Source organism: Rhinopithecus bieti, unplaced genomic scaffold, assembly GCF_001698545.2.
Source record: "Rhinopithecus bieti isolate Rb0 unplaced genomic scaffold, ASM169854v2 scaffold_7870, whole genome shotgun sequence".
Taxonomy (NCBI): Eukaryota; Metazoa; Chordata; class Mammalia; order Primates; family Cercopithecidae; genus Rhinopithecus; species Rhinopithecus bieti.
This window is the reverse complement of record NW_016805645.1, coordinates 993,055-1,017,034: the sequence shown is the minus strand read 5'-3', so window position 1 is coordinate 1,017,034 and position 23,980 is coordinate 993,055. Positions and strand designations below refer to the sequence as shown.

Sequence of the window (23,980 nt, the reverse complement as noted above, 5' to 3'; positions counted from 1 at the left end):
TCCAAACAGGAAAATCAAGCCCACAGTAAAGGAAAGACAATGGAGAAAAGAGGAGCCTTCGGGCGAAAGCTCAAAGATCCGTTCATGCATTTATTCATTTAGTCATTTGGTCAATAAACCTTAATTGACAAGCTACAATGTTCCAGGTTTCAATGACATAAAAATTATAGGAGGCATAGTTCCTGCCCTCAAAGAAATCACAATCTAATGCCAAGGCAGTCAAGTAAACAGAGAAGTACAATGTAGTAGGATAGTGCCATGAAATGTTTTGAAACAAGTGATCTAGGAGCACAAAAGAGGGAGAAACTAGTTCCACCTGGCAGGGAGATGTCAGTGAAAACCTGGCTGAGGAGAAAACACTTACCGTGAATCTTCAAGTATCACAAGTTGACCTGGAGGTATTAGTAAAGAAAGGTATGTGAGGAGGAGGAAAAGGCATGTTTAAAAGCATAGAAGTATAAAGGGACTCGTAGTAAGTTCAGCTTGACCAAAGCTTAGGACTGATGAGGGACTAGGGCTGGAAGGTGGCATCATGAGGGAAGGTGTGACTGAAAATATATTCAAATCTTAGGTCGCAGGGAGCTTTCCTTATGGGGAGATGTTTGGATTTTATCCTCAGGTCCAGAGGAAGCTCTGTAGAAGTCTTTAAGCAGGGAAATAGTATGAGAATTCGATCATTCGGGAGAAGCTCCATAGCTTGTCATTTACTGAGAGGGCATATGAAATCAGTTCTCTGTGTCAGGCAAACAAAGTGCTAAACAGAGCAGAGAAAAATGGGAAGGAAGGATCTGACACCACAGAGAAAAATCGAGCCCAAGACAGAGGCCTCCCAAGTTGAGAAATACCTCATTGAAATGAGGCATAGCTGGAGTAAGGATGGACTACTCACACCCTCACCCCATTCTTCTCTTCTACTTCCATGGGCGGAAAGACAGAGCACACTGCCCTGGCATTCACCTAAGATTTATTCCCAGAGAAAAAAAAAGCAAGGAAGTAGTAGGCAGTGGTAACATGGGAATTGTAGGGTGCACAGAAATCTCTCTCAATATGCAGAAAAGTAGGGCTTCCTCATTGAGGTGTAGAGATGACCAATGCCCCATTTTGAGGTACTGTGGTTTTAGCTTCCCTAAATGGCCAGATCTGGGTCTCAGGAATCAACATCTAATTACTACCTGTAATTACTACCTGTAATTAGATATTCTTCCCAGAATTCCTCACTAAAGAAGCCAGAATAAAAATGTTTCAACAGACTTGTGAGTTGGAACAGCCCTATTTCCAAAGCATGGAACACACTGGTACAGGTCAGAGGTAAACAGAGTAAAAGAGGTTCTTGAAGAATGAGTCTCCAAATTCATCAATGCCCAGGAAGAAACCAGTACTGTGATAGTCTGAAACAGGGTGCTTTCCTCATCCTACTAGAATCTGAAGTTACGGTATATGATCAGAGCTGGTCAGAGAAGTACAGGAAATCTGACCATCTCAAGCTGCCTACACCAGGCTCAATCCTACACTGCTCTGTTCCTCCTGAAAAAAGGAAATGATGGAGATGAAGGCTGGACTCCTTCCTGTGGTCTCTGTCCCATTATCTGTTGAGAGAAGAAAACCAAGTCTGCTGAAAGCAAAAAAATTGTCTGTCCAGGCAGCAACAGCTCTTATCATTCATCCAGAGGGGCCAAGAAGGGGAGAGGCAGAAGAGGATCAAAGCCTATCGTAATAGGCCCTTGGGGAAGTTTTGCAGTCAGACCAAAGACACTCTGAGAAAAGGATGTCTTCTGTCTTCTGGGGGTGCTGGCCTTGGAAAGGAGTAGGCAAGATATGTACTGGAAATCAGGAGTGAAACCCAAAACTAGGTTTCAAATTGCTACTTGGCTTTTTTTCTTTAAAGTGATAAGCAAGCTTATTTTCCCAGTATGTGTGTGTATATATGTGTGTGTGCACGCGCACACACGCACACAGACACACTCAGCCCCAACTTTACGGAAACGTCCACATAACTGCAGCTTTAGCCAACCCCACTTCCCCATACCTTACTAGGAGTTGGTAAACCTTAAAAGGGAATACTGTCTGACTAAAGCCAGACAACTGGCCCCTTAAGAGCACATTTATAATTTATTTATGGCTTAATATTTTCCACTGATAGGATTAATAAATCATGTTTTCATTCAACTTGTTTTCTCTGAGGTATGAATTTCTCTATTTTGATACCAGATCTTAACATGTTTTATTTTGCTTGTCCATTTTCCAGTTCATTTTTGCAGCTACAGAGAGAAATTTATTAGTCTGTATTGCCGCCTTTCTGCTGTTGTGGAACTGGATTCTCTGAATACCCAACAGTCCCTCAGGGAAGCGATCTCGGACAGCGAGGTTGCAGCTGCCAAACAAAGACACCAGCAAGTTTTAGATTTCATTCAGGTAATTGTGTGTTTCTTCTGGGGTAAAAGGAAGGGAAAAGAGGCAGGGTGGAAAAGGTGACAGCCAAGCATGGGAAAGGACAGCAGCCAGGCTGATTCAAAGAACACGGTGTCTAAGTAGCCTATTGAGTTGGTTAAAATGTGGAGCTCAGGGAGATAAGTTTTCAAACAGAGTCTTAAGAAAAAGTTACAGATAAATCACAATATTACAAAGAACTGTTATCAGTCACCATGGTAGGTAGTGGTAGCTTTCCATACAGGAGAGAAAAATCACCCCCCAGAAGCAGTAACTAGAATATTATTCTTACCTTGTAGCCCATTGACAATTCTAATAGAAAGAAAAATTGTATTAATTAACTCAATATCTCAGAGAAAAAGAAAATAAAATGACCTACCAGTTTATGTTAACCCAGATCCAATTAGAACTAAAATTCCTCATGTTTTGGGCTTCTTTCTCACGGAATTGGCACTTTAATATGTGGCTGTTAAGATCAGAAAATGTGTTCCCCTTCCCATGGTCTTGTCTGGTAAAGCCTATGGTAACACCTTAGGGTCTTGTGAAAGGGGTACTGACTAGTAGTCAAGAGAATTTGGATCTGGCCTGAAATTGCTTCTGAATCCCTTAGCCAAACCTGTCAATCTTTCTGTCCATCAGTTACTCAGTTCACAAAATGAGTAGAATAGCAATAGCCCCATGATAAATATCACTATAATACATATTCAGTTCAATTTGATAAACCTTTATTAAACAACCAGATGTCAGGCACTGTATGTGAGATATAAAGTTGAATTAGACATGGTCTCTGATCTTAAGGAGTTTAAAATCCATCAGGGTAGATAAGAAATGTGTGTAAATATAATTTGTAAAATGTGCTAGATGCCAAAAAAAGATATACCAAAACAAAACAAAGAAACAAATAAGCTCTGTGTCAACACAAGGAAGTAAAAATTTACTTTCCCTTGTATCAGAAACATTCCCATGAAGGATGTAATTGATATCTAGCCTGGCCTACAAGGATAGGTTAGATTACAGTAAGGTGAAATAGAATGTAGAGCATTCAAAGAGAAAATATAAACAGATAAGGCAGACAGAGCAGAAAAACAGTATTTGGGGAATGATAAGTAGTCAAGCTATTGGTTGGGACATAAATTGAGTGATGAGAGGTAGAAATCAGGCAAGAATGAAAGATGGCAATGATAGCAGATCACAAGGGCTTTATTAAAAGCCGTGATTAAGAAATCTGTACTTTATTCTGTAAGCAACAGGGAGCTACCCAAAGTTTTGAAGAAAGTTAAGTTACAGGCTCTCACAATTCTGTTTAGGATAGATTCGAGCATACTCTTGAATCTATGTATACGGGAAGGATACTCTTTCCATATACAGTGGTACAGCCATACTGGTTGTTTATTGTAAGCATTTACTCTGGTCATGCTCACCAAATAAGGATTTGAGGACAACACTAAAGGCAGGGAAACCAGATAAGAAGTTATTATAGCTATCCAGACAAGATGTAATGAGGACTTAAGATGAACAAATGCTGTGAACTTTGGGCAAAGAAATCTCTTGTAGTCCCAACAGTCCCAATCTCCTCATCTGTAAAATAGGGATGATAAGAATAGGCTACCTCATAATGTTACTGAGAGAATTCAATGAGATAATACATATAAAACACTCGGCAAAATGCCTGGCACACAGTAAATGTGTAATACTTTATATATTCATTCATTCATTCATTCATTCATTCACAAGAAGGAGAAATTCTTTGAAATATGAATATATGAGATTCGAGGTGTTTGAAACACTCAGGAAGAAAATATTGTAATTTACTTGCAAAGTGGAGAGCAGACAAATCTTTAGGTTTATCCTACTTTCCTCATCCTGTGAATGAGATATCTTAGGTGACCTCTCAGAATAGAGAAATAACTTTCAAGAAGTTACTTTCTCCATTGGCCTGAGAATGTAGAATTTAAACATTCAAAACATTTACTTCATTGATTTCATTTCTAGTAAAAATGGAACACAGATGGTGGGCAAGGGGAGGGAAAAGGAAGAGAGTGCAGCATGAGGAGAATATGAAAGACTGGCTTATTTTTGAACTCCATATAAGGGATAGTGGAGCATAGTAAGAATAACAACAGATCAGAAGTTGGTCCCAGAGGAGGCTGGGAAGCTGAGACGGGAGGATCTCTTGAACCCAGAAGTTCAAGACCAGCGTGGGCAACACAGTAAGCGTCCATCTCTATTAAATACAAACAAAAAAATAAAAAGAAATCAAGGAGCATACATTTTTAGTCCCAAATCTTCTGATAAACTCTGGAGTATTGGACAATTCATTTGATCTCTGGGGCCTCAATTTCCTCATATGTAAAATGAAAGAACTGGACTAGATGACTTCTGTGGGTCTAGTTGGCTCTAACGTTTTATGACTTAACAACCAGAGATATTTTTAGAGGAACACTTCTCTACCCATGCCTTAGGTTCTGTTTCTGCCTTATTCCACTTATGCCTCCCTGAATCCAGTATGTTCCTCCAACAAGAAGGCTGACTTTCTTCAGTCCGTTGTGTTCTCAAACTCCTCCCAGAGTTCCCTGGCCTCATTCCTACTCCCTGACTACTACCCCTGCTCCTTTCTTTTTCATGTAGTGTAGGGCTTCACTGCCTTTTTCTCTTTCTTTTATATCACACCAGTAAGTGGGTTGGATAAAGGCAGGCCAGGCTGGGAATTCTTCAAAGTTCTAGCCTGCTCTGGTCTCCCAAAGCAGGTAACTTGAGAGCCCTCTCTACATACTTCCCTTCTAGTCAGCCAGGTACACGCAGACTTGGATAAAAGCCAATTCTCAAAGGGTTCAAAATATAACTTCTTGGTCAGGGTGAAACAAGACCATTTCCCTATATTCGTAGCCTTCAGTGAACCACCTTGCTTCCTTGCTTCTCCCAACATGAATAATTTCACTGAGTGGAGACAATTCAACATCATCTCTCCCTTTATGTTGACTTTGTGGTCTCGGTCTCCCTCTCTCTCTCTCTCTCTCTCTCTCTCTCTCTCTCTCTCTCTCTCTCTTTCTTTCTCTGTCAAAATGAAAACCAGCTGTAGCCACTCACCCATTGGTGTTCACAGCTCAGCCCACCACACACCATAACCTGCAGAGGCGACCGCCAGTCATGAGAGCATTTGTATGATTCCAGATCTAAGACAGTGTTGAAGTCACTACACAAACCAAACATTGTAAAGAGCAAGGGAGTCTATGTAAATACAGTTAGGAAAAGAAGCCAAGGAGTGCAGCCAGAAAGAGGGAGGGCTAGACCAGAGGAGGTGTAGAAAATCATAGATAAGGCATACAGGCTTTATAGACAGCACATACAGCAGAAATGTCCAAGTGTGAAGACCTGGAGCTTGGCATATTTTGAGCTGCTAAAGCCTAAAGGGCAATTAGGCTATAATTTATATACTGTAATGCTTCAAATGCTCCTAAGCTGTAATAGAAACACAGCTCATTAAATATAGCCAATCTATCATCCCCTCGAGCACCTTGTAGCTGTGCTGTGAGAAAACCAATCACCTTTACATTTTAATAAAAATATTATCTTGCCTGAGTACAGAGAAAGGAATATAATTTACGAGATGAAAACTGAAATTTTTAAGGGGCGGGGTGAGAAATGGATACAGAATTTTTAATCAACAGACCTAGGGAATTCATGGTCTTTCTTTTTTAAAATGTGTCAGCAAGTCTTTAGAAGGTGAATTTGGACCTTAAAATCAGGGGGATTATGTTGTCAGTTACTTTTAGATCAACAGTATAAGGTAAAATGGGTGAAAATTGGCCTTCTTTTGGAGCAATTAGCTAAGTCTCATTAAACTCAATCCACAGACCTCCCTATACCCATATGGTTTTTTAAGTTTTTCTTCAGCTAAGACCTCTTCACATCACTGAGAAAAATTAAGAAGTAAATATTGTTTCTGCATACTTCTAAAAAAAATTCTACACTAAATCCCTCTATTCATCGCCAGCAATAAAGCTGAAACAATCTTATCCAAAGAGAGCAGGTAGATTATTTACTAATAATTATATTAGCCTCCTAGGGTTGCTGTAACAAATTCCCATAAACTGGGTGGCTTAAAATAACAGAAATGTATTCCCTCACAGCTCTGGAGACCAGAAGTTTGAAATTAAAGTGTTGGCAAGGCCACACTCCCTCTGGAGGCTCTGGAGGAGAATCTAGTCTCTGTCTCTTCAGTTTCTGATGGCTGTTGGCATTCTTTGACTTCTGGCCACATCAGTTCAATCTCTCTTTCTGTAGTCACATTGCCTCCTTCTCTTATGTCTGACAAATTTCCCTCTGCCTCACTCTTACAAAAATGTCCTTATGAGGACATTTGTTGTTAGAATTAGGATTTGCATAGAAAATCCAGGATAAACGCCTCCTCTCAAAATCCTTAACTTAATCGTATCTTTCGCCATATAAAGTAATTACTTTGTATCATATCAAATAATATTCATAGGTTCTGCAGATTAGGATATGGATGTATTAAGGGGGATTCCATATTCAGCCCACTACAGTAATCATGATTGTCATTATAAAAACTGAACATTTTATAACAATGTGTAGTTGATAAAGTACACTCGTCTACATTATCTTACTTAATCCGTATAATAACTCTCTTTGCAGGTAGAGATCTAAAGAATTAGATCATTCATTCATTCATTAAACAGTCATTTTTTGAGTGCACACCTACTCTGCAAAGCTGAAAGCAAAAAATACCAAAACACAATCCCTGTCCTTGTCGGGCATTCTAAAAGCTCTCCACAGTCATGCGGTGCCTTTAAAATAACTTTCAACAAGTTTATGCTGCATGAGGTAGGGCCAGTAAAAGCCAGCTGAGAGAACAACAATCTCATTGGGAAAATTCATCTGAGTCTCATCTGGGATTCCCACTTTGGCTTTATCCCCAGACTTTAGATTTCTCCCTTCAAAATGGCTTAGTGCCTCCTCATGGGCCTGCCTACTGCTGAACTTCCTGCACAACTGACCAAGCTAAAAAAGCCTGAAGCTCAATATCATGCTTTCATCACTGGCCCTGAATACTCTGCTGAGTCTTGTCACCACAGGACTGACAAGAACTAGAAAGCAAGGGAAAACGGCTGTAGACCATACCCTTCCATTCACTAGTTCACTCTAGCTAGCTTTTCACTCAACTTGGCAGACTGAATGTCACAACTTCAGACCTACTCTGTGTTTGTTGGGAGGACCAGGTTTGTGGATATTCTTAATGAGTAGGTTTTAAGTACAGATTAAAGATCTATGAAGAAATTTTGAAAGTAAAATATAACACTGGGCAGTGTTTTAGTTTTAAAACTTCAACAATCAGAGAGAGAGATTAACCTTGCATGACTCATATAATGAACACCTTCTATCTGGAAGTTAGTTAATACCAAATTTCCAAATGTTCCTCAAAAATCCTAAAGTTTCAGAGCTGGAAGGGACCTTGGACATCATGTAGACTAATTACCTCTTCTTACAGTTGAGTAAATGGGCCCAAAGAAGTTGGCTTGCCCAAGTAATCGAGTGAACTTAAATAGAAAGCCTACCACAAATTCCAGGGTCATAAGAAAAAAATACGTTTAACCAACAGCCCCTCCTTGAGATGGAATAACAAAAAAGCTCATGGCCCATGTCTATCAAGATCTGGAAAATTTTTGTCATCTATATGTAGAGAGTCACAAAAATCTGAGTGAATTTTATGCAAATAGGCTTTAAGGAAACTACTATTGTACTTTATAATGAAAATATCATTAAAATGACTTTGATAACCCAAAAATCAAAATGGAACAACTTAAAATGGACTACTCTAGAAATGCAAGGATGTTTAAATTATTTAAGAATAAACTGTTTAGGCCGTTTTGAACTTTAGAAGCCCTTACTCTATATGTAAGAATGTAGTAAGTCTAATATATAAAGTCAATAATTTTCTACTAACATAGGTCCAAAAATCTCTACTTAGCAAAAATATTCCAGTACAGCTTTGCTTTTCTAGTTCACATATAAGAACTACGACTACATTTCTTTCTTAAGATATTCTGAAATTCAGGCTTTATCATATGCGTTCACAATATCTTAATGAGGAATATTTAATTAGAATCTGAGAGATAATAACCCTTTATATGTGTGAGTAATGTACCCTGCGGCATCACAAAGCACTTTCAAATTCATCACTTCAACTAATCAGCCCAGCAACCATGGGAGGTATAAAGGAAAAATGTTTTGGCCATATTTTACAAATAAAGCAACTAAGGCTCAGAAAGGTCAAGTGACTTGCTACGAGTTAGTATATCGCTAATAAGTGATATATCCCAGCTAGCATCCAAGTCTTCCACTATTTTCACTAAATGACAGAACCTCTCTGGTAAAAATATGCAAAACACAAAATATTACAAAAAAAAGAGGTATTTTCTGGCTTAACAAATCTGTGTTAAAAATATTTTACTCTTGCTCAAAACTAATATTGTGGAAAATGGATCAGATCATCTTGGACTCTCAGGGAAAGGTATTCTATTTTAATCATTGCTTGATAACTTACTGTCTTTTACCATTTTATTCCAAAGCAAATAGATGAAGTTTGGCGGGAAATGAGATGGATCATGGATGCTCTACAGTATGCAAGATACAAGCAACCAGTTTCTGGCTTGCCCATCACTAAGCTGATAGATCCCTCAGATGAGCAGAACCTAAAGAAGATTAGTTCTACATCATCATCACATATAGACTGTCTTCCATCCCCACCCCCATCCCCAGAGATGCACAGAAGAAAGGCAGTGAGTGGTAAGCAATGAGATCTGAAGTTCTGTTGTTTAGTCCCTGGACTTTTGGTCTTCTCTTCGCTGATAAGGACTTTCGTGCTGAGGTATTGGTTCCAGAAAGTGGTTGAAAACACTGCTCGGGGTCAGAGTCTAACAGCATAGAGGAAACAAAATTGGAACAGTAGAGAATAGGAAACTAGAGCAGTAACTTAAGATCAGTGCCATTTGGGGGCAGGGAAGATTCATTCTAGTTCTAGCTCACACTTACAAGATGCAAAAGGATATAAAGCAGGGATACGGTTTCAAAGATGCAGAATGGGGACCGCTGTGATGCCAGGTGAGGGCCACACAAGCCAAGGGAATCTGAGCAAGACAAACTAAGGAAGGAGAACAGCCCCAACCTCTATTAAACAGCATCTGACAAGAATGAGGCAGGAAGCAGGCCCCAACCTGGGTGAGAGTTCGGGAAAAACTTCCCATCCACATAGCACAATGTTTTAGAGTGCAAGGTGGGAAAGAGGGAAACCTTGGATAAACTAGAATCCTGAAACTGAGTGCATGTAAGTAGCGTGGCCTCATCATGGATATAATGAACTTTAAACAAGTTGGAGAAGGTAACTAGCAAGGCACCTCTCCACCCTTGGGTATTAAGTGTAACAGCAAAAACCTGACCCGGTTAATATAAATTTCTACAAAATACCTCTATGCTTTTAAGTAGAGAGAAAGCATACTAGGTAAAGGCAATAAAAAGCTCTTGCCTAGCCATGCTTAGACTAGTGCCATTTTCTAGTCAATGAAAGTAATGGCAATTCAAATCATCTTTCTTGATTCAATAGTTTGTAAGAGCTCCAATTTTGCAAGCTTCATAATAATATTTTTAATAAATAGGCCTGATTTGTGGACTTGTCCCGTAGAGGGCGGCATGGTGTAACAGAAAGAGCTTGCACTTAGAAATCAGAGACCTGGATTCAAATCCCAGGTTTGTTTTACTAGCTGTATGAGCTTGAGTAGATTACTACATCTGACTCTCAGTTTCCATGTATGTAAAATGAGAATAATACCTATACCTTGAAGAGTTACTGGTGAATAAGGTAATCTATATCAAAGATGCATGGCATCTAATAGACAATATATTGTCAATATCATATTTAATGTTATTTTTATTATAGAAAACTTTACTGGGAATCTGAGCCTTTTCTCTGAGTAAGTTTGTGTCTGCACCTGTATTTTAAAAAACTCCAATGTGTTAAGCCAAAACCTGACAAGTGGAAGAACTTAGGAGACAGCTAATTTACGTTACCAAAGGAGTCTATGACTTACCAAATAACTCAACAAAATATTTAAGTAGAGTTTCTAGAGTGCATTTTTATAGACTGCCACTGGGCTAGAGATACAAATCAAATATCTCTGCCAGAAGTTAGGCTGATAAGAGAAACAGATATATTAACAAAAAATTACCTGATAGTTGCATACCTGCTATGAAGTTTATCAGAGGCACTAAATATTAAACTCCTATGATCAAAAAGAGCTTCCTGGAGGAGGTGATGGAATCTGGTATGAAGGATAAGCAGGAGTTGAGCAGAAAAACAGGAAAGAGAAGAGCATTATAGGCAAAGAAAGCAGATTATACAACTGTTTGTAGTTTAGGGAATTGCAAGCAGTTTGGCTGAAACTCAGGATCTAAGAACATTGTTCATTCTTTTCTACTTAAAAAAATATATTTATTTACTTGTCACCCTCTACGTGCCAGGCTCTCTCTGAAGTAACAGGGATACAGTGATAAATAAAGCAAAGTATCTGCTCCCGTAGAGCTTACTTACATTCTAGAAAGAGGGACAAACAATGAAAACATAAACAAAAAAGATAATTTCAGGTCGTGAAAATTCCAGCGTATAATACAAAACAGCAGTAGGGGTGGGAGTAGGCAGGAAGTGTGTTGAATTCACTAGGATAATGCTCAGCAGAGACCTATCTGGAAAGATGACATTTGAACCAACCCCAGAAGAAGAAGCTAGTAATGCAGAGATCTGGAGTTGGAATATTCCAGACAATAAAACAGCAAAAGACCCTGAGGTAGGTGAGGAATAGAAAGAAGGCCAAGATCTTTGACACACAGTGAACAAAAGGGTGGATTGTGAGACATAGGGTAGAGAGCAAGACAGAAGCCAGAAGCCAGAGTAGGCAGGGTTCTGTAGGTCATAGAAAAAGTCTGGATTGTATCCTGCTTGTGATGGAAAGCCATTGGAAACTTTTAAACAAGGATTGATATAATCTGAATTACTCTTTAAAATCAAATCGGGTTGCTGTATGAAGAGACCCTAAGGGGGAAACATTGAAGCAAGGAGGCAACTTAGAAAGTTATTAACGAAGGAGACACCAAGTTTTCTGGCTTTGGGTGCCTCGTGGTATCATGATGGCACTTACCAAAAAAAGGTAAGAGAGAAGGAAAAACAAGCTTGGGTGGTTGGGCATGTTGAATTTGCGTTGGCTTTGGAACATTCCGTACAAAAAGAAACATTCAGCAGAAAACAAGCTGCATGGAGTCTAGAACTCAGGAAAGAAAACTGGGCTAATAATATAGATTTAAGAATTCGTTAACATGTGAATGACGTTTGAAGCTAGGAAAATGCTTGGGATTCCCTAGAAAGAGGAGGTAGAACAAGAAGAGGAGACTGTGGAAGGATCCCTGTGGAATGAAGCGTCAAGACATATTAGACTAAGAAGGAACAACCAGAGAAAGATTAAAAAAAAAAAAAAAAAAAAAAAAAGAGAGTAGTGTCACAGAATCAAAATGTGTAGAGAAAGGTTAAATTCAAAAACTGAAAAGCTCCAGTTATTTTGCTTTTCTCAACAAGGAAGTCATCAGTGAGAGCAGTTTTTGAAGGGAAAGAAATAGAAACTGAACAGAAGCAAATCAGGGAGTAAATGAGAGTTAAAGAAGGAGGACAGGAATTTTCACTCTTTCAAAATCTTGGCTGCAAAAGGGAAGAAGGAGGGAAGGTAGTAGCTAGAGAAGTGTGGGGTTGAAAGGGCATTTTTTTAAGGCAGGAAAGCTATGTATGCTACGATGTCCTACAGTTTGTTTAACTCTACAAACAACTCTTCATTTCTATTTCCACCTTTGCAGCCCTTGTCTGCCCTCTCAGCTCACAGAACCTTCCCAGTGTTTAATCTTCTCTTGGCCACAAGGTCCTTAGTGGATTCCTCCCTGGCTGTATGAGGGTGGCCTTCTCTATGCCACAGAAGTGCCAAACTCTCACGTTGGCCTGAGGACGGGTTGCACCACTCCCTGCTAAGAGGATCTGGCCAATTACATTCAGATTTTATTATTAACTTAAAATGTGAGTGATCATCATTCTGTTTCTTAAAATATAACTCTCTCTTGGGTCCATTTACTTCTTGGAAGCCAAGATTCCATGAGCTATGAAACACAAAGATGTGGAAAGCTGCAAATGAGAAATGGAACCCAGTGACGGGGAAGTGCTGTTGAAAGCTGGGGAGAAACATTCAGTGTCCTACCCCTCACAAAAGCAGAAGCATTTCAGAGCAATGAAATCTGTCACTGCATTCTCTGTCCTTCTCACAAGTGTGACCACTTTGAATTGTTCAAAAGCCATTCATGAAAGCGGGGAAATGCAGTTTAGAGGAACATACCTGCTGGGTTACCCGCAGGGCAAAGTTTGCAGCACAATTCCATTCTGTGTGTATAGGATTCACTAACTTCTACAGAGCCTGCTAGAAATATAGAGCCTATCACAAACCTAGCCTCTGGTGCCAGCCCAAGATTCTGTTTTAAGGCTGTTGAGTATCTTGAATTTGTTTGCATGTATCTGTTAGGAGTAGGGGATGGAGAGTGGAACTCTTTCACTTACTTCCCATTTCTGTGTGGTTTTCAAAACACAAAGTAGAACTCTTGTGAGTCAATTAAAATTAAGCATCTCTCAAGGACCCAAGGGGGAAAGTTGGCTCCTAGAAAAGGCAGCTCAAGGCAGGGGGTGGAATTATTTGGTCCATCACATGGGTATTTTCTCTCCCACTCCTTTTCTGTGGGTATAGTGGTCACAGGCAGCAGCAATTTTTTTTTCCAGTACTGCTGTTTCTCCTAGTGACACATGGGTGAGGCAATAGAGGGGAGGGGGGAGTTGTTTCCTTCAGATGCATTTGAAGGTTATCCTGATCTTCCAAATGTAAATCTTGGTAACCTTTTTCCAGATGATGTTAAGAGCACTATGGCAGAAAATACATAGCTCAAAAAAAATCAACAGGAATCTGAAGGTATTATTTCTCTTGGGATATCAGAAGGTGAACAAAACCCGGAGGTTCTACCCAAGGCCTGATGAAAGATTCAGTAAAAGTCTTCATGTATAAATTATTTAAAGACTACTCAGACACAGTGGAAATAAATTCACTGAAGCACAAATTTTATATATATAGAGAGAGAGAGATATAGAAATAGATATAGAAATGTATATATATATATTTAGACAATACATTAAAACTGTGAAGATCGATTTTGGGGCAAATATGGATTATTATTCTTTACTTTCTGTCCTGCCATGCCCCCTGCCTTTAAGAAAAAAGCAATAGCTTTAAGTCAATTATTCTTTCCTGAAATGTCATCTCCCCATAACGCCCTCAAAATCCACATCAACTCTACTCTGCTGTTGTTGGCCTGACCCACAGAAACCAGGAGTTACAACACTCATTACAATGGCAAGAAAGCCAAGCTTCCTAAGCCAGCACTAATACTATGAGCAGAACTTTCATCAAACAGCTCCTGGGTCAACCAGAGGGGAAATTCAAGGCTCTACCAGTCCTGGCCTGCCCAGTGGGCCCTCTCAGGGAAATTGAGGAGCATAAGCAAGTTTATTAAAATAACAACTGGGCAAGGTGCCTACAATGGTTAATGGAGCATATGGCCTGAATCTGGGGATGGAAGTTGCACTTTGCATTCTTTTCCAGGAAGGGAGGGAGCAGCAGTGGCCTAAGTCCTTGGAAACTCTCCTCAGTGCCCTGGCTGGCATCCTGGAGATTTTCCCAGACTGTTCTGGGAGGGGTATCCCACCCTAAGCAATAGGTTCCACTAAGTCTTCTAATAAATAATACAATCACCATGCAAGTCAAATATTTAGATTCCCACTACAGCAGTGTTTCCCAAGTGTGGGTCCATGAACCAAGGAGATAATATTTACCACTTAATATTCAAGCTCTTTTGCATCTCCTTCCTAGGTTACTATGGTTATAACTAGGTCTTCTCTTGAAATCAAGAGAAGCTTTGAGTCAATAGTCTTTCCTGAAATGTCATCTCCCCATCTTTCCTGAAACGAAATCTCCTATCTCTCATGTTCTGGGAGCTACAGTAAATCAGTTATATCATTCACTAATTCACTCTAAAATGTAGGTTAGGAAATCTACTGGACTAGATCATCACCAGCAGAAGATACCATACAAGAAATTATTATTCACCTTTATTATCAACAGCATTCTCACCTTGAAATATATCTGATTACTGGTTTATATTTTAATGATATTAATATGTTATTCTGTATTTAGGGTGAAGAGGATTTCAATAATATTAATATCTTCTGTTTTTAAGGCACTTAAAAGTATCTTTTTTTTTTTTTTTTTTTTTTTTTTGAGTCAGAGATTTACTCTGTTGCCCAGGCTGGGGTGCAGTGGCACAAATTTGGCTCACTGCAACCTCTGGCTCCCAGGTTCAAGTGATTCTCATGCTCAGCCTCCCGAGTAGCTCGGATTACAGGTGCCCACCACCACACCTGGCTAATTTTTGGTTTTTTTTTTTTTTTTTTTTTTTTTCAGTAAACACAGGGTTGCACCATGTTGGCCAGGCTGGTTTCAAACTCCTGACCTCAAGTGATCCACCTGCCTCGGCATCCCAAAGTGCTGGGATTACAGGTGTAAGCCACTGTACCCAGCCCACTTAAAGTATCTTTAACAAACTAAATTACTCCTCATAGTACTTATTCATAGTACCAGTTCACAGAAGCTAAGTGATTTGCTCAAGATCATATATGCAGTAGGTAGCAAGACAGGACTTCAGTCCAGGTTTCTCTAATTTTAAGACAATTGTTCTTTCTGCTATATTTGGGCTGGCTCTTCAGTCAAATATCGCAAAGATAAAGCAAAATTATCTGGGTGATTGTTTTCAGGAATCTATGGTAGATTAAGTAAATTGGATCCTTTCAGGATGCTTTGCTTTTAGTATTATTTCTAAGAGACAGTCAAATATCACTATTCGTTATGTTCCCAGATTTCAATATTTGTTTCCGTTTCAATTCCACTCAATATGCTTTACTGAGAGTCTTCTATGTACCATTTATAGCACAAGAGGTTAATAATACAATGATGCTTAAGACACAGTGTAGTTGGGAGGTTCTCATAGTCCACTCGTATATCCATGTTCAGACTATATGATCTGGGAAATACAAAAGATTCTACACATCCCTTTGGTTGATTTGTTCCTTAGACCATTCCTTTGTTGACTGACTTACTCAATATTTACTAAGCAGAGATGAGTAAGACATACATACTGCATGCTCCCTAGAGTTCATGGTCCAATGAGGAAGACAAATAGGAAAATGGATAATTTATAATAAAACTTGGTAAATGCAGTTACAGAGATATAAATAAAATGCTCTAAGAGGCAAAAGAACCGAGCAGTTAACTCCACCTGGGGAAAACAATACAGGCTCTCCTTGAGAGATTGGGTCTTAAAATATGATACTCCATTAAAATATTAGACTGTCAGCTCATTTAAGGCACATTTCATATACTCCTTAGTTTCCTCCCAGCAATGCGTTCTCACTATTCGTGTGTTGGGAGATCAAAATACAGACAGATTTTGCAAAGTGCTTGACTATGGACTGAAAGTGTCACATACTACGGTGGTTACTTCTAGTTCTGGTAATTTTTACTATCAGTCTTCTCCTGGCCCCCAAAAACTATGTCCATACCTGAACGCTCATAACCTGTGAATGTGACATTATTTTAAAAAGGGTCATTGCAGATGTAATTAAAGGTCTTGTGATGAGATCATCCTGGATTATATGGGTGGATCCTACACCCAGTGAAAAGTTCCCTTATGAGAGACAGAAAAGAAGGCACAGACACAGAAGAGAGGCCATGAGAAGACAGAAGCAGAGATAGCAGTGGCATGTTCACAAGAAATACTAACAGCCACCAGAAACTGGAAGAGGCAAGAGAAAGTATTCTCCCCCTAGAGCCTCCAGAGGGAGTGTGGCCTTGCTGACACCTTGATTTCAAACTCTGCCTTCCAGAGCTGTAAAAGAATAAATTTCTTTTATTTTTTTATTGTTGTTTTAAGCCACCCAGTATGTAGTAATTTGTTCCAGCAGCCACGGGAAACTAATACAAGATCTAGTATGTTTCTCTAGTAGCAGCAATGTCAAGAAGCCCTAAGAGTTTAAGTAATTTAACTCTGTGTACCACAAAAAGTGAATTAGATTAACTAAGTGCCACTCCTCAGGAAGTTTCCACACAGAGTCATGGAAATGCTAAGGTGGATGGCAGCAAGCAAGTCTTTGTAGTGAGACAGATTTACATTTGGCTGCCTATTCTACCATTTATCAAGAATACAAATTGGAAAATTTGATAAGCCTAAGCTTCAGTATTCTCATCGGCAAAATGAGAATTGCTGTAAGTGTTAAACAAAATAAAGCACTTAGAGCTCTTAGCATTATGGCTGGCTCACAGTAAGTACTAAGTAAATGTAGGATATTGTTTATTACCATTGTGGGTACACACAAGTACATGCACACAGCTGAACGCACTGATCAGATAAACAAAGAAGGATGTTCAACTACAGTCAATTATGAATTCTTTGGATGGGTCCTATTTCAAGTCCAATTTCAAATCCTCAGTTATCTTCTCTTCCTCCTCACTCCTAAGGCACCTACCCCTGCTATCATCAAAACAATCAACAATTTTGAAATCCTGTTACTTGCAGTGTCCTATTTTCCCACTAAAGACTGGAAAAAGTACTAAGGCTTTTTAAAGAATATCAGAGTCATTGAGCCCAGGCCTTTATACATTTCTCTCCTTGTAACCTGGAAATATATGTTTCTTCTTTCCTAACCACTTACCTCTGAGGACAATGTGTCCTTCCTTCTTTCTCACTAAGCACCAATGCCAGCACTGGTGCTCACAATTTATCACCCCTCTTTATTATCTCATCAACCTCACCACTCATATATTCAACCATTCTCTCTCCAATAGTTTCTTCTCTACACTCACAAATAGCTTCCTTCAGCTTTGCTACCCACATGCTCTCAGTTCATCCCCTCCTTGACGTTTTGGCTTTCCCTCAGCTCAACCTGTCCCAAATTAAACTTACCATCCATTCTACCCCCTCCCCCCACCCAAATCAAGGCTGAAATTTAACTTCTTTAATTTCCTGTCTTCCTAGGAATCACAGTTTGATATCTACTAATAACTTTGGGGCCATACACTCACTTCTCCCAGTTATCTGGAACACTTGTCCCTAAAACTTTCACATAGTCGGTTCATTTGATCACTGAGTTCTCACCTAGACTCCCCTTTGTACAGTGATGCTTCCTCCCCTGGCCACCTTATCAAAAGCATCTTCCTCCTAAGTCACTCTCCAGTTAAAATCCACTTTCATTGTCTTCACAGAACTTCACACTACCCAAAATTAATCTTATGTGTTTTCTGACTTACTGTCTAATCCAATCTCTTTGAGCTATTTGAAAGCAGAGACCATATCTGTCTAGCACAAAATAACTGTTCTGTAAACATCTCTCCATGAATGACTTTCCTGGACTTTTATTTTCTTCCACACAACCACAGCTCTTGCTTAGCCCCATAGCCTGAACAAGATAAACATTTGGAGGGAAAATATAGCTTGGACCACAGCTTCCCAGCTGGCCTCCCTGCTACCTCTTCCTCAGCAAGTTGATCTTACATCCTAGTTGCTATCCTAAATCATAGCTCTCATCTTGTCAATTCTTCAAAATTCTTTGATGACTACCCACTGGCTACAAAATAAGGTACAAACTCCTTATCTAAGCATTCAGTACCCTCCTCTGGTTCCACCCTACCTTTTAAAATTAAATGCTGTTTTAAAATGTTTTTTGAAATAATTGTAGACTCCAAAGATTACAAAGAAATGTACAGGAAGTCTCATGCACCCTTCCCTCAGCCCCCAACAATTTTAACATTTTATACAACTCATATAATATCAAAACAGGACTACTTGTGCTCTTTCTTCTTCCTCTCTTGTTTCTAATCCTTTTATCCTTTGCATATTTGCTATTAAAAGCTACCTCCAGTCATTTTTTAAAAGTTGATGAAGACATAAATTAATATAGACATAGAGATGAATGAATGGAAGGAGAAAAATAAATGAAATTATAGAGTATTTCATCAATCCTGTCCCAATAAAATATAATCCCCCTTTCCTACATACCTGCACTTATTTGCTGAACTTCTCTTATAAAATCTATGTTCTGCCACAGTCTCACAGATGCATACTTTCTTTATACATCCATTAAAACAGTAAACTCCCTAGAGACAGATATAATTTCTTATTAATTTTATTTCCACTCAAGAACCAAGTACAGTGCTTCTATTAGAGCAAGATCTCAAGTAATATAGAATCTTCATTGTGAATGAATGGATGAATTAAATATCTCTGCCCCAAGAGTAATTAAATATCTCCAACAGTTGGGGGATGCTTCCTAATGGAAGTTTTGTTTGAGGAAAACCTTGAACAGATCAGTAGAACTCAAAAAGGCAGAAGAGGGAATCCTTTTATTGGTAGCCATTATTTAAAGAACATATAAATTGATCTCATCCTTTGTAGCTGCTGGATAATATTCCAAGGTACAGATGCACCACAGTTATTTAACCATACCCCTCTCGGTGGATATTTAGGTTTCTAACAGTTAAGATAAAGTTTGGGTTCATATTACCGAAGACCCAAACAAGAATGTCAAAAACACAAGGTACTTTCTATCTTGTGTGAAAGAAGCTCAAAAGGAGACAAGTCAGGGTTGATATGCGGACTTAATGGTCTTCAGGCAACAAGTTCTATTTTTCAGCCCCACCATCCTAGCATGTGGCTTCTATCTCCAAGATTGCTCCATGACCTCATCCAACACATCTAGTTACAGGTAAACTGGAAGGAAAGAGAAAGAATGTAATGACCCAGCTAAGCCAGGTCCCTGTATGTAGCCTTCCAGAAGTTTCATACTATACTTCCATTTCCATTTCGGTGGTCAGAACTTAATTATATCGCCATGCTTAGCTGCAGGGAAAGCTGAAAAAAGGTGGTCTTTTACATAAGTGCATTGGTGTCCCAATTAAAATTAAGATTTTATAACTAAACAAATAATAATGGATACTGGGTAACAACCAGGAGTGAAAAGGCAAAACTGACATCTTGCCCTGCCAGTTAAGAGCAAGTATGCACATCATCTCCTATAGTAAGGAAAAAAAGCATTCCGTCTAGTTCTAGTCCCTAAAATACAAGAAACCTTGATACTGACTCCCAAACAAATCAAACTTTATCCATGAATTTTGCAATATTCCGAGGATAATCATGTCTGATTTTCCACCATCAGCAGACTGTAACTGGGTTAGAATGTGGGCTTTTTCTTCAATTAACTGTTGTATTTTTTAATGAGCAAGGTAGTCCTTCAGAATATGGAGGTGGACGGCAGCTAGGATTTGAAGTCAGGTTTACCAACTGCCACTACTGGCGTCTCCTCTTCTTCCTTCACCTTTTTAAATTCCTGCTACTTTGTCAAATGCAAAACTCACCTCTGAAATAATAGGGAATGAATAAATGAATAACATTTAGCTTTCTAGCCTGTTTCACCCTGTCCACAGCTGCCCAGCTAATAATAAAAGCGTGTGTGATGGGAATGAGGGAAGGTTGCCCTACTTCTGTCTAGGCTGGACCTGTCAGAGTTCCTCTCTTTCCTTTCCTCCCGCTAAGACCAGAGCCCACTACACAATTTGTGGGGCCCTGTGCAAAATGAAAATTGTGGGGCCCCTTGTTCAAAATGTGTAAGCATTTCAGGAGGTGACAGCAGGGCATTAAACGAAGCACAGGACCCTTCTAAGTGCGGGGTCAAATGCACTGATCCTATGCCTGTGAAGCGGGCTCCAGCTAAGACTGTATTTTTCCTAACATCAGTTTCTGGCTTCGCAGATTCACAGCCCTGCTCTGATGAAGAAGGCTGCTCAGAAGTCTTCCTCCCCACCGACAGTGACTATGACTCCAGCGATGCCCTGAGCCCCCGAGACCTGGACCTGGTCTACCTGTCATCGCACGACATTGCGCAGCAGACCCTTATTGGCCTAAGCGGCAGCGCCCCCGACGTCCTACAAGTGCACGACGTGAAAACCCCACTGGGGCCTGGCCAGGATCCCCAGGGCGAGGGCCCAAATCCCGATCGCTCATGTGCTGAGTTCCTCCATAGCCTGACCCTCACGGGATTCACACCCAAGAACCACGCCAAGACTGTGTCAGGTGCGCGGCCGCCGCTAGGCTTCCTGGGAAAACGGAAGCCAGGCAAGCACCCCCACTACGGCGGCTTCAGCCGCCATCATCGCTGGTTGCGAATGCACAGCGAGACCCAGTCGCTATCGCTCTCTGAGGGCATTTACACACAGCACCTGTCCCGGGCCTGTGGTCTGGCCCAGGAGCCGGAGGAGGCCAAGCGGCCCGGCCCTGCCCTTGATGGTCCCAGGGGCCTAACTCTGGCCCACGCTGCCAGTCTTCCTGAGGAGCGGAACAGCAGTCCCCAGGACGGGAGGCCTTCGATCCGCCGCCTCTACGTGGAGCCTTACACAGCGGCCCTGGTGGCCCAGGATGGAAAACCATGGGCTGGCTTGAGCCCGCCCTCTGGAGGCCGCAGCACCCTGCCCAGCCCCACAGGCCCCGATGTGAGCCAGGAGGACCCCACTGCCTCTCCCGTGTCAGAAATACTCAGCAGCATGCTTTAGGGAGGCCTATCCCGGCTGTCCACCCCTCCATCACTACATCACCCTTACCCCCATCCTGCCCCACTGTGACCCCACTCATTTTCACTCATTTTCAAGAGTTTTGAATGTTATAAATCCAAAGGTTACAAGTTCAGGGTCCTCCTTTTTTGGATAGAGTCAGGGGTGGAGGCCAGAGTTGCCAGTGCCATTCCCACTTCAGCCTAGAAAGGGCATGGGGGAGTTGTGTCAACATGGAATACGACATGCAATGACTCAAACATGCCACCCTGTTGGTGGCACCTATGACTGAAGTTGGCCATCCCAAAGAGAGACCCTCTGTTCTGCAGCTGGTTCTGTAATCTGACCCCTGGTTTAGGGCTCTTTCATGAGTTTGTGATTGATGACGAGAAGTTCCATAAATGAAAATAAGATTAGCATCGTTTCTCCCTCCATTCCAAACCTTCAGAAAAGTTTGAGGGAAAGACACCAGGTTGTGTCTCCAGGGCACCAGGGTCAAGTGGGCTTGACCTTGATTCCCTGTCAGCTAAACTAGGTCATTCCAAAGTACAGAGTTCTCAGGGCTCACCTTATCCAGTTTATCCATCAGTACTTATCTGATTAAATAGGCCTTGACAGGCCTTTTTTTCTTCGCATAGTGGTGTGTGGAGACCACCAGAAACAAAAGTAGAGAATTCTTCTCTTTCAGCTCTATCTTGCAAAGACAGAATAGGACAGAAAGTAGCCCTTCCTGTATACTCAGCTCCCATCCAAGCATGAAAATGAACCATAGATTGTTACAGGGGTCAGGGAGATGGCTAAACAAAGTGAAAGCCTGAATTACAGATAAGACAGGGGAGGGAGAGAGACATGGGCAGAAATATATTTCCTTTACAATTCTAAGTTAAGCGATGTAAGTCCATGGGGGCTGTGTCTCTGAAAATCATAGTGGATCAGCTCCAGATTCTTCGGTGATGAAATTGTCATTGAACCATAAAGTGCCCTGCAGATATGGCCAGTCAGCAATGGGCTCCTCACAATCCCACAGGCATATCCACTCACCCTACATCATAATCAAGAGTCAGATTGTCCAGGGCTAGGGTGGCTGCCTTCCCCTTTCATCCTACCTCTCCTTACATCAAATTTGCCCCAAAATCATCTGGCCCAATTGGCATCAGAGAAAGTATGCTCAGAAGCCCTTACCAGTGGTTCATTCCAAGGATGTGCTAAGAAACAACTGGAAATTTTGCTTTGGTCTCATTACCTCCTATCTGAATTTCTCACAAGAATCCAAATTAGACAAATCACACTGCATATTCAGAAAAGGCACGAGTCTCTTCATCTCCTGGAGCCAAGACCCATTCACTTCACTGACGTTCTAAATGATCCTTTTCTGCTTCACAGGCATTTCAGTTAAATATTGCTCTTTATGGCCCTATCCTTGTCCACAGAGTTCTACCATTCCTCCTCAGGGGAGTTCATACAAAGTCCCCTGTTCACAATGTTATTCTGATCCCTTCCATTTTAAAAATATTTGATTTAAACATAAATAATTACCCTGCTGCAAAGGTACAGATTTGGCCCATGGCCTATGGTCATTAGAAAACTAAAGCCCAGAGCTCAGACTTTATTTTTTTAAGAGATTTTATACTCAATGAAACCCCCAAAGAATCTTGATCAGAATCACTACAGCTCCCTTTTCATGCCTGGGAGGATTTTAAAATGCAGTTTTCTTCTGTCTATGTGAATTCTGTGTGCATGGAAAGGGAGAGTGTTAGAACTAGAAGGGATCATAAAATTCATCTAAGTCATGGGTTTACAGGTAGGGCAATTAAGACCCAGAGAGGTTAAGTGACTTGCTCAAGGTCATGGAGCTGGTTTAGTCTCAGAGATAGGGTCAGAACTAGAATCATTCCCTTTATACCAGACTGTCCCATTGGGAATTGGTCCATACCTAGTTAACTCTTGATTGTTGTCTACAGGGTGCCCCCTATTTTGTAGATCATCTACCTACTTCTGATTTCAAATTCAGCCTTTACCTAACAAGTTTCCAATATTACAGAGCTGCTTATTGCCAGGGAATACCAACTTCATGTAATACACATCTCAGTTAAGTTAATTAATTAAAAGTAAATTTGGGAAAACATTTCGAATTATGCCTCCTAGTTAATAACAAGAATGGCAAAGTTATTTGCACTCAGTTTCTACTTATTTCTAATTATAAAATGGATTGTTCTGTTCAATGAGTTTGTGAGATGATATTCTAGGATTGTGAAGAACTAAGAATCCAAGGAAGTTCCTGATCCTGATCATTCTGATGGCATAGGAGGAAGTTTGTGACTGAATCAGGTGGGAGGCATTCAACAAACAGCAAAGGCAGAAACAGACCCACCCTTCTGACCCCTCATTTGGTTGGTAACTTCTGGCATACTGGACCAAAATTGCATTAATTTTAAACCTGCTATTTTATATTGGGGACATAAGGTTATTTTTTCATCTTCTGGGAGGAAAGAAGGCATGCCCACAAAAAGAATAATGCATGTTACATTTTAATGGGCATACTTAAATCAATTGAAAATGTATTTTATTAGCAATATTCCTAAATAAAAGTGGTATTTTATAGCTTCCATAATTAGCTATTATTCAGGTAGGTTTCCCCATACCTCCACTTTGCAATATTTTGTGAGCCCAGTTTAAATTAATCCATTCTTGTGAGGGACAACTGTGTTCTCTAATTCATAGTCCTTTATTCATTTGGCCGATCTCCTATGTATAGAGACTTT

General features: G+C 40.3%; 1 protein-coding gene across 1 annotated transcript; it reads left to right on the top strand.

Moving 5' to 3' along the window:
- The first annotated feature begins 1,237 nt into the window (after positions 1 to 1,237).
- Positions 1,238 to 21,229, top strand: LOC108530303 (uncharacterized). Its single transcript, XM_017873104.1, has 4 exons — positions 1,238 to 1,301; positions 2,246 to 2,412; positions 9,015 to 9,231; positions 20,425 to 21,229. Exons 1-4 carry the CDS (start codon positions 1,238 to 1,240, stop codon positions 21,219 to 21,221), a joined length of 1,245 nt encoding a protein of 414 aa, XP_017728593.1. The 3' UTR covers positions 21,222 to 21,229.
- Positions 21,230 to 23,980: the final 2,751 nt, after the last annotated feature.

Bases quoted from the DNA above. Each gene is read 5' to 3' on its own strand.
- LOC108530303 (XM_017873104.1), top strand. From the start codon at position 1,238: ATGTTTCAACAGACTTGTGAGTTGGAACAGCCCTATTTCCAAAGCATG. The intron at 1,302-2,245 runs GTCAGAGGTAAA...TCCATTTTCCAG, and splicing joins CATGGAACACACTGGTACAG to TTCATTTTTGCAGCTACAGA. The intron at 9,232-20,424 runs GTAAGCAATGAG...CTGGCTTCGCAG, and splicing joins CAGAAGAAAGGCAGTGAGTG to ATTCACAGCCCTGCTCTGAT.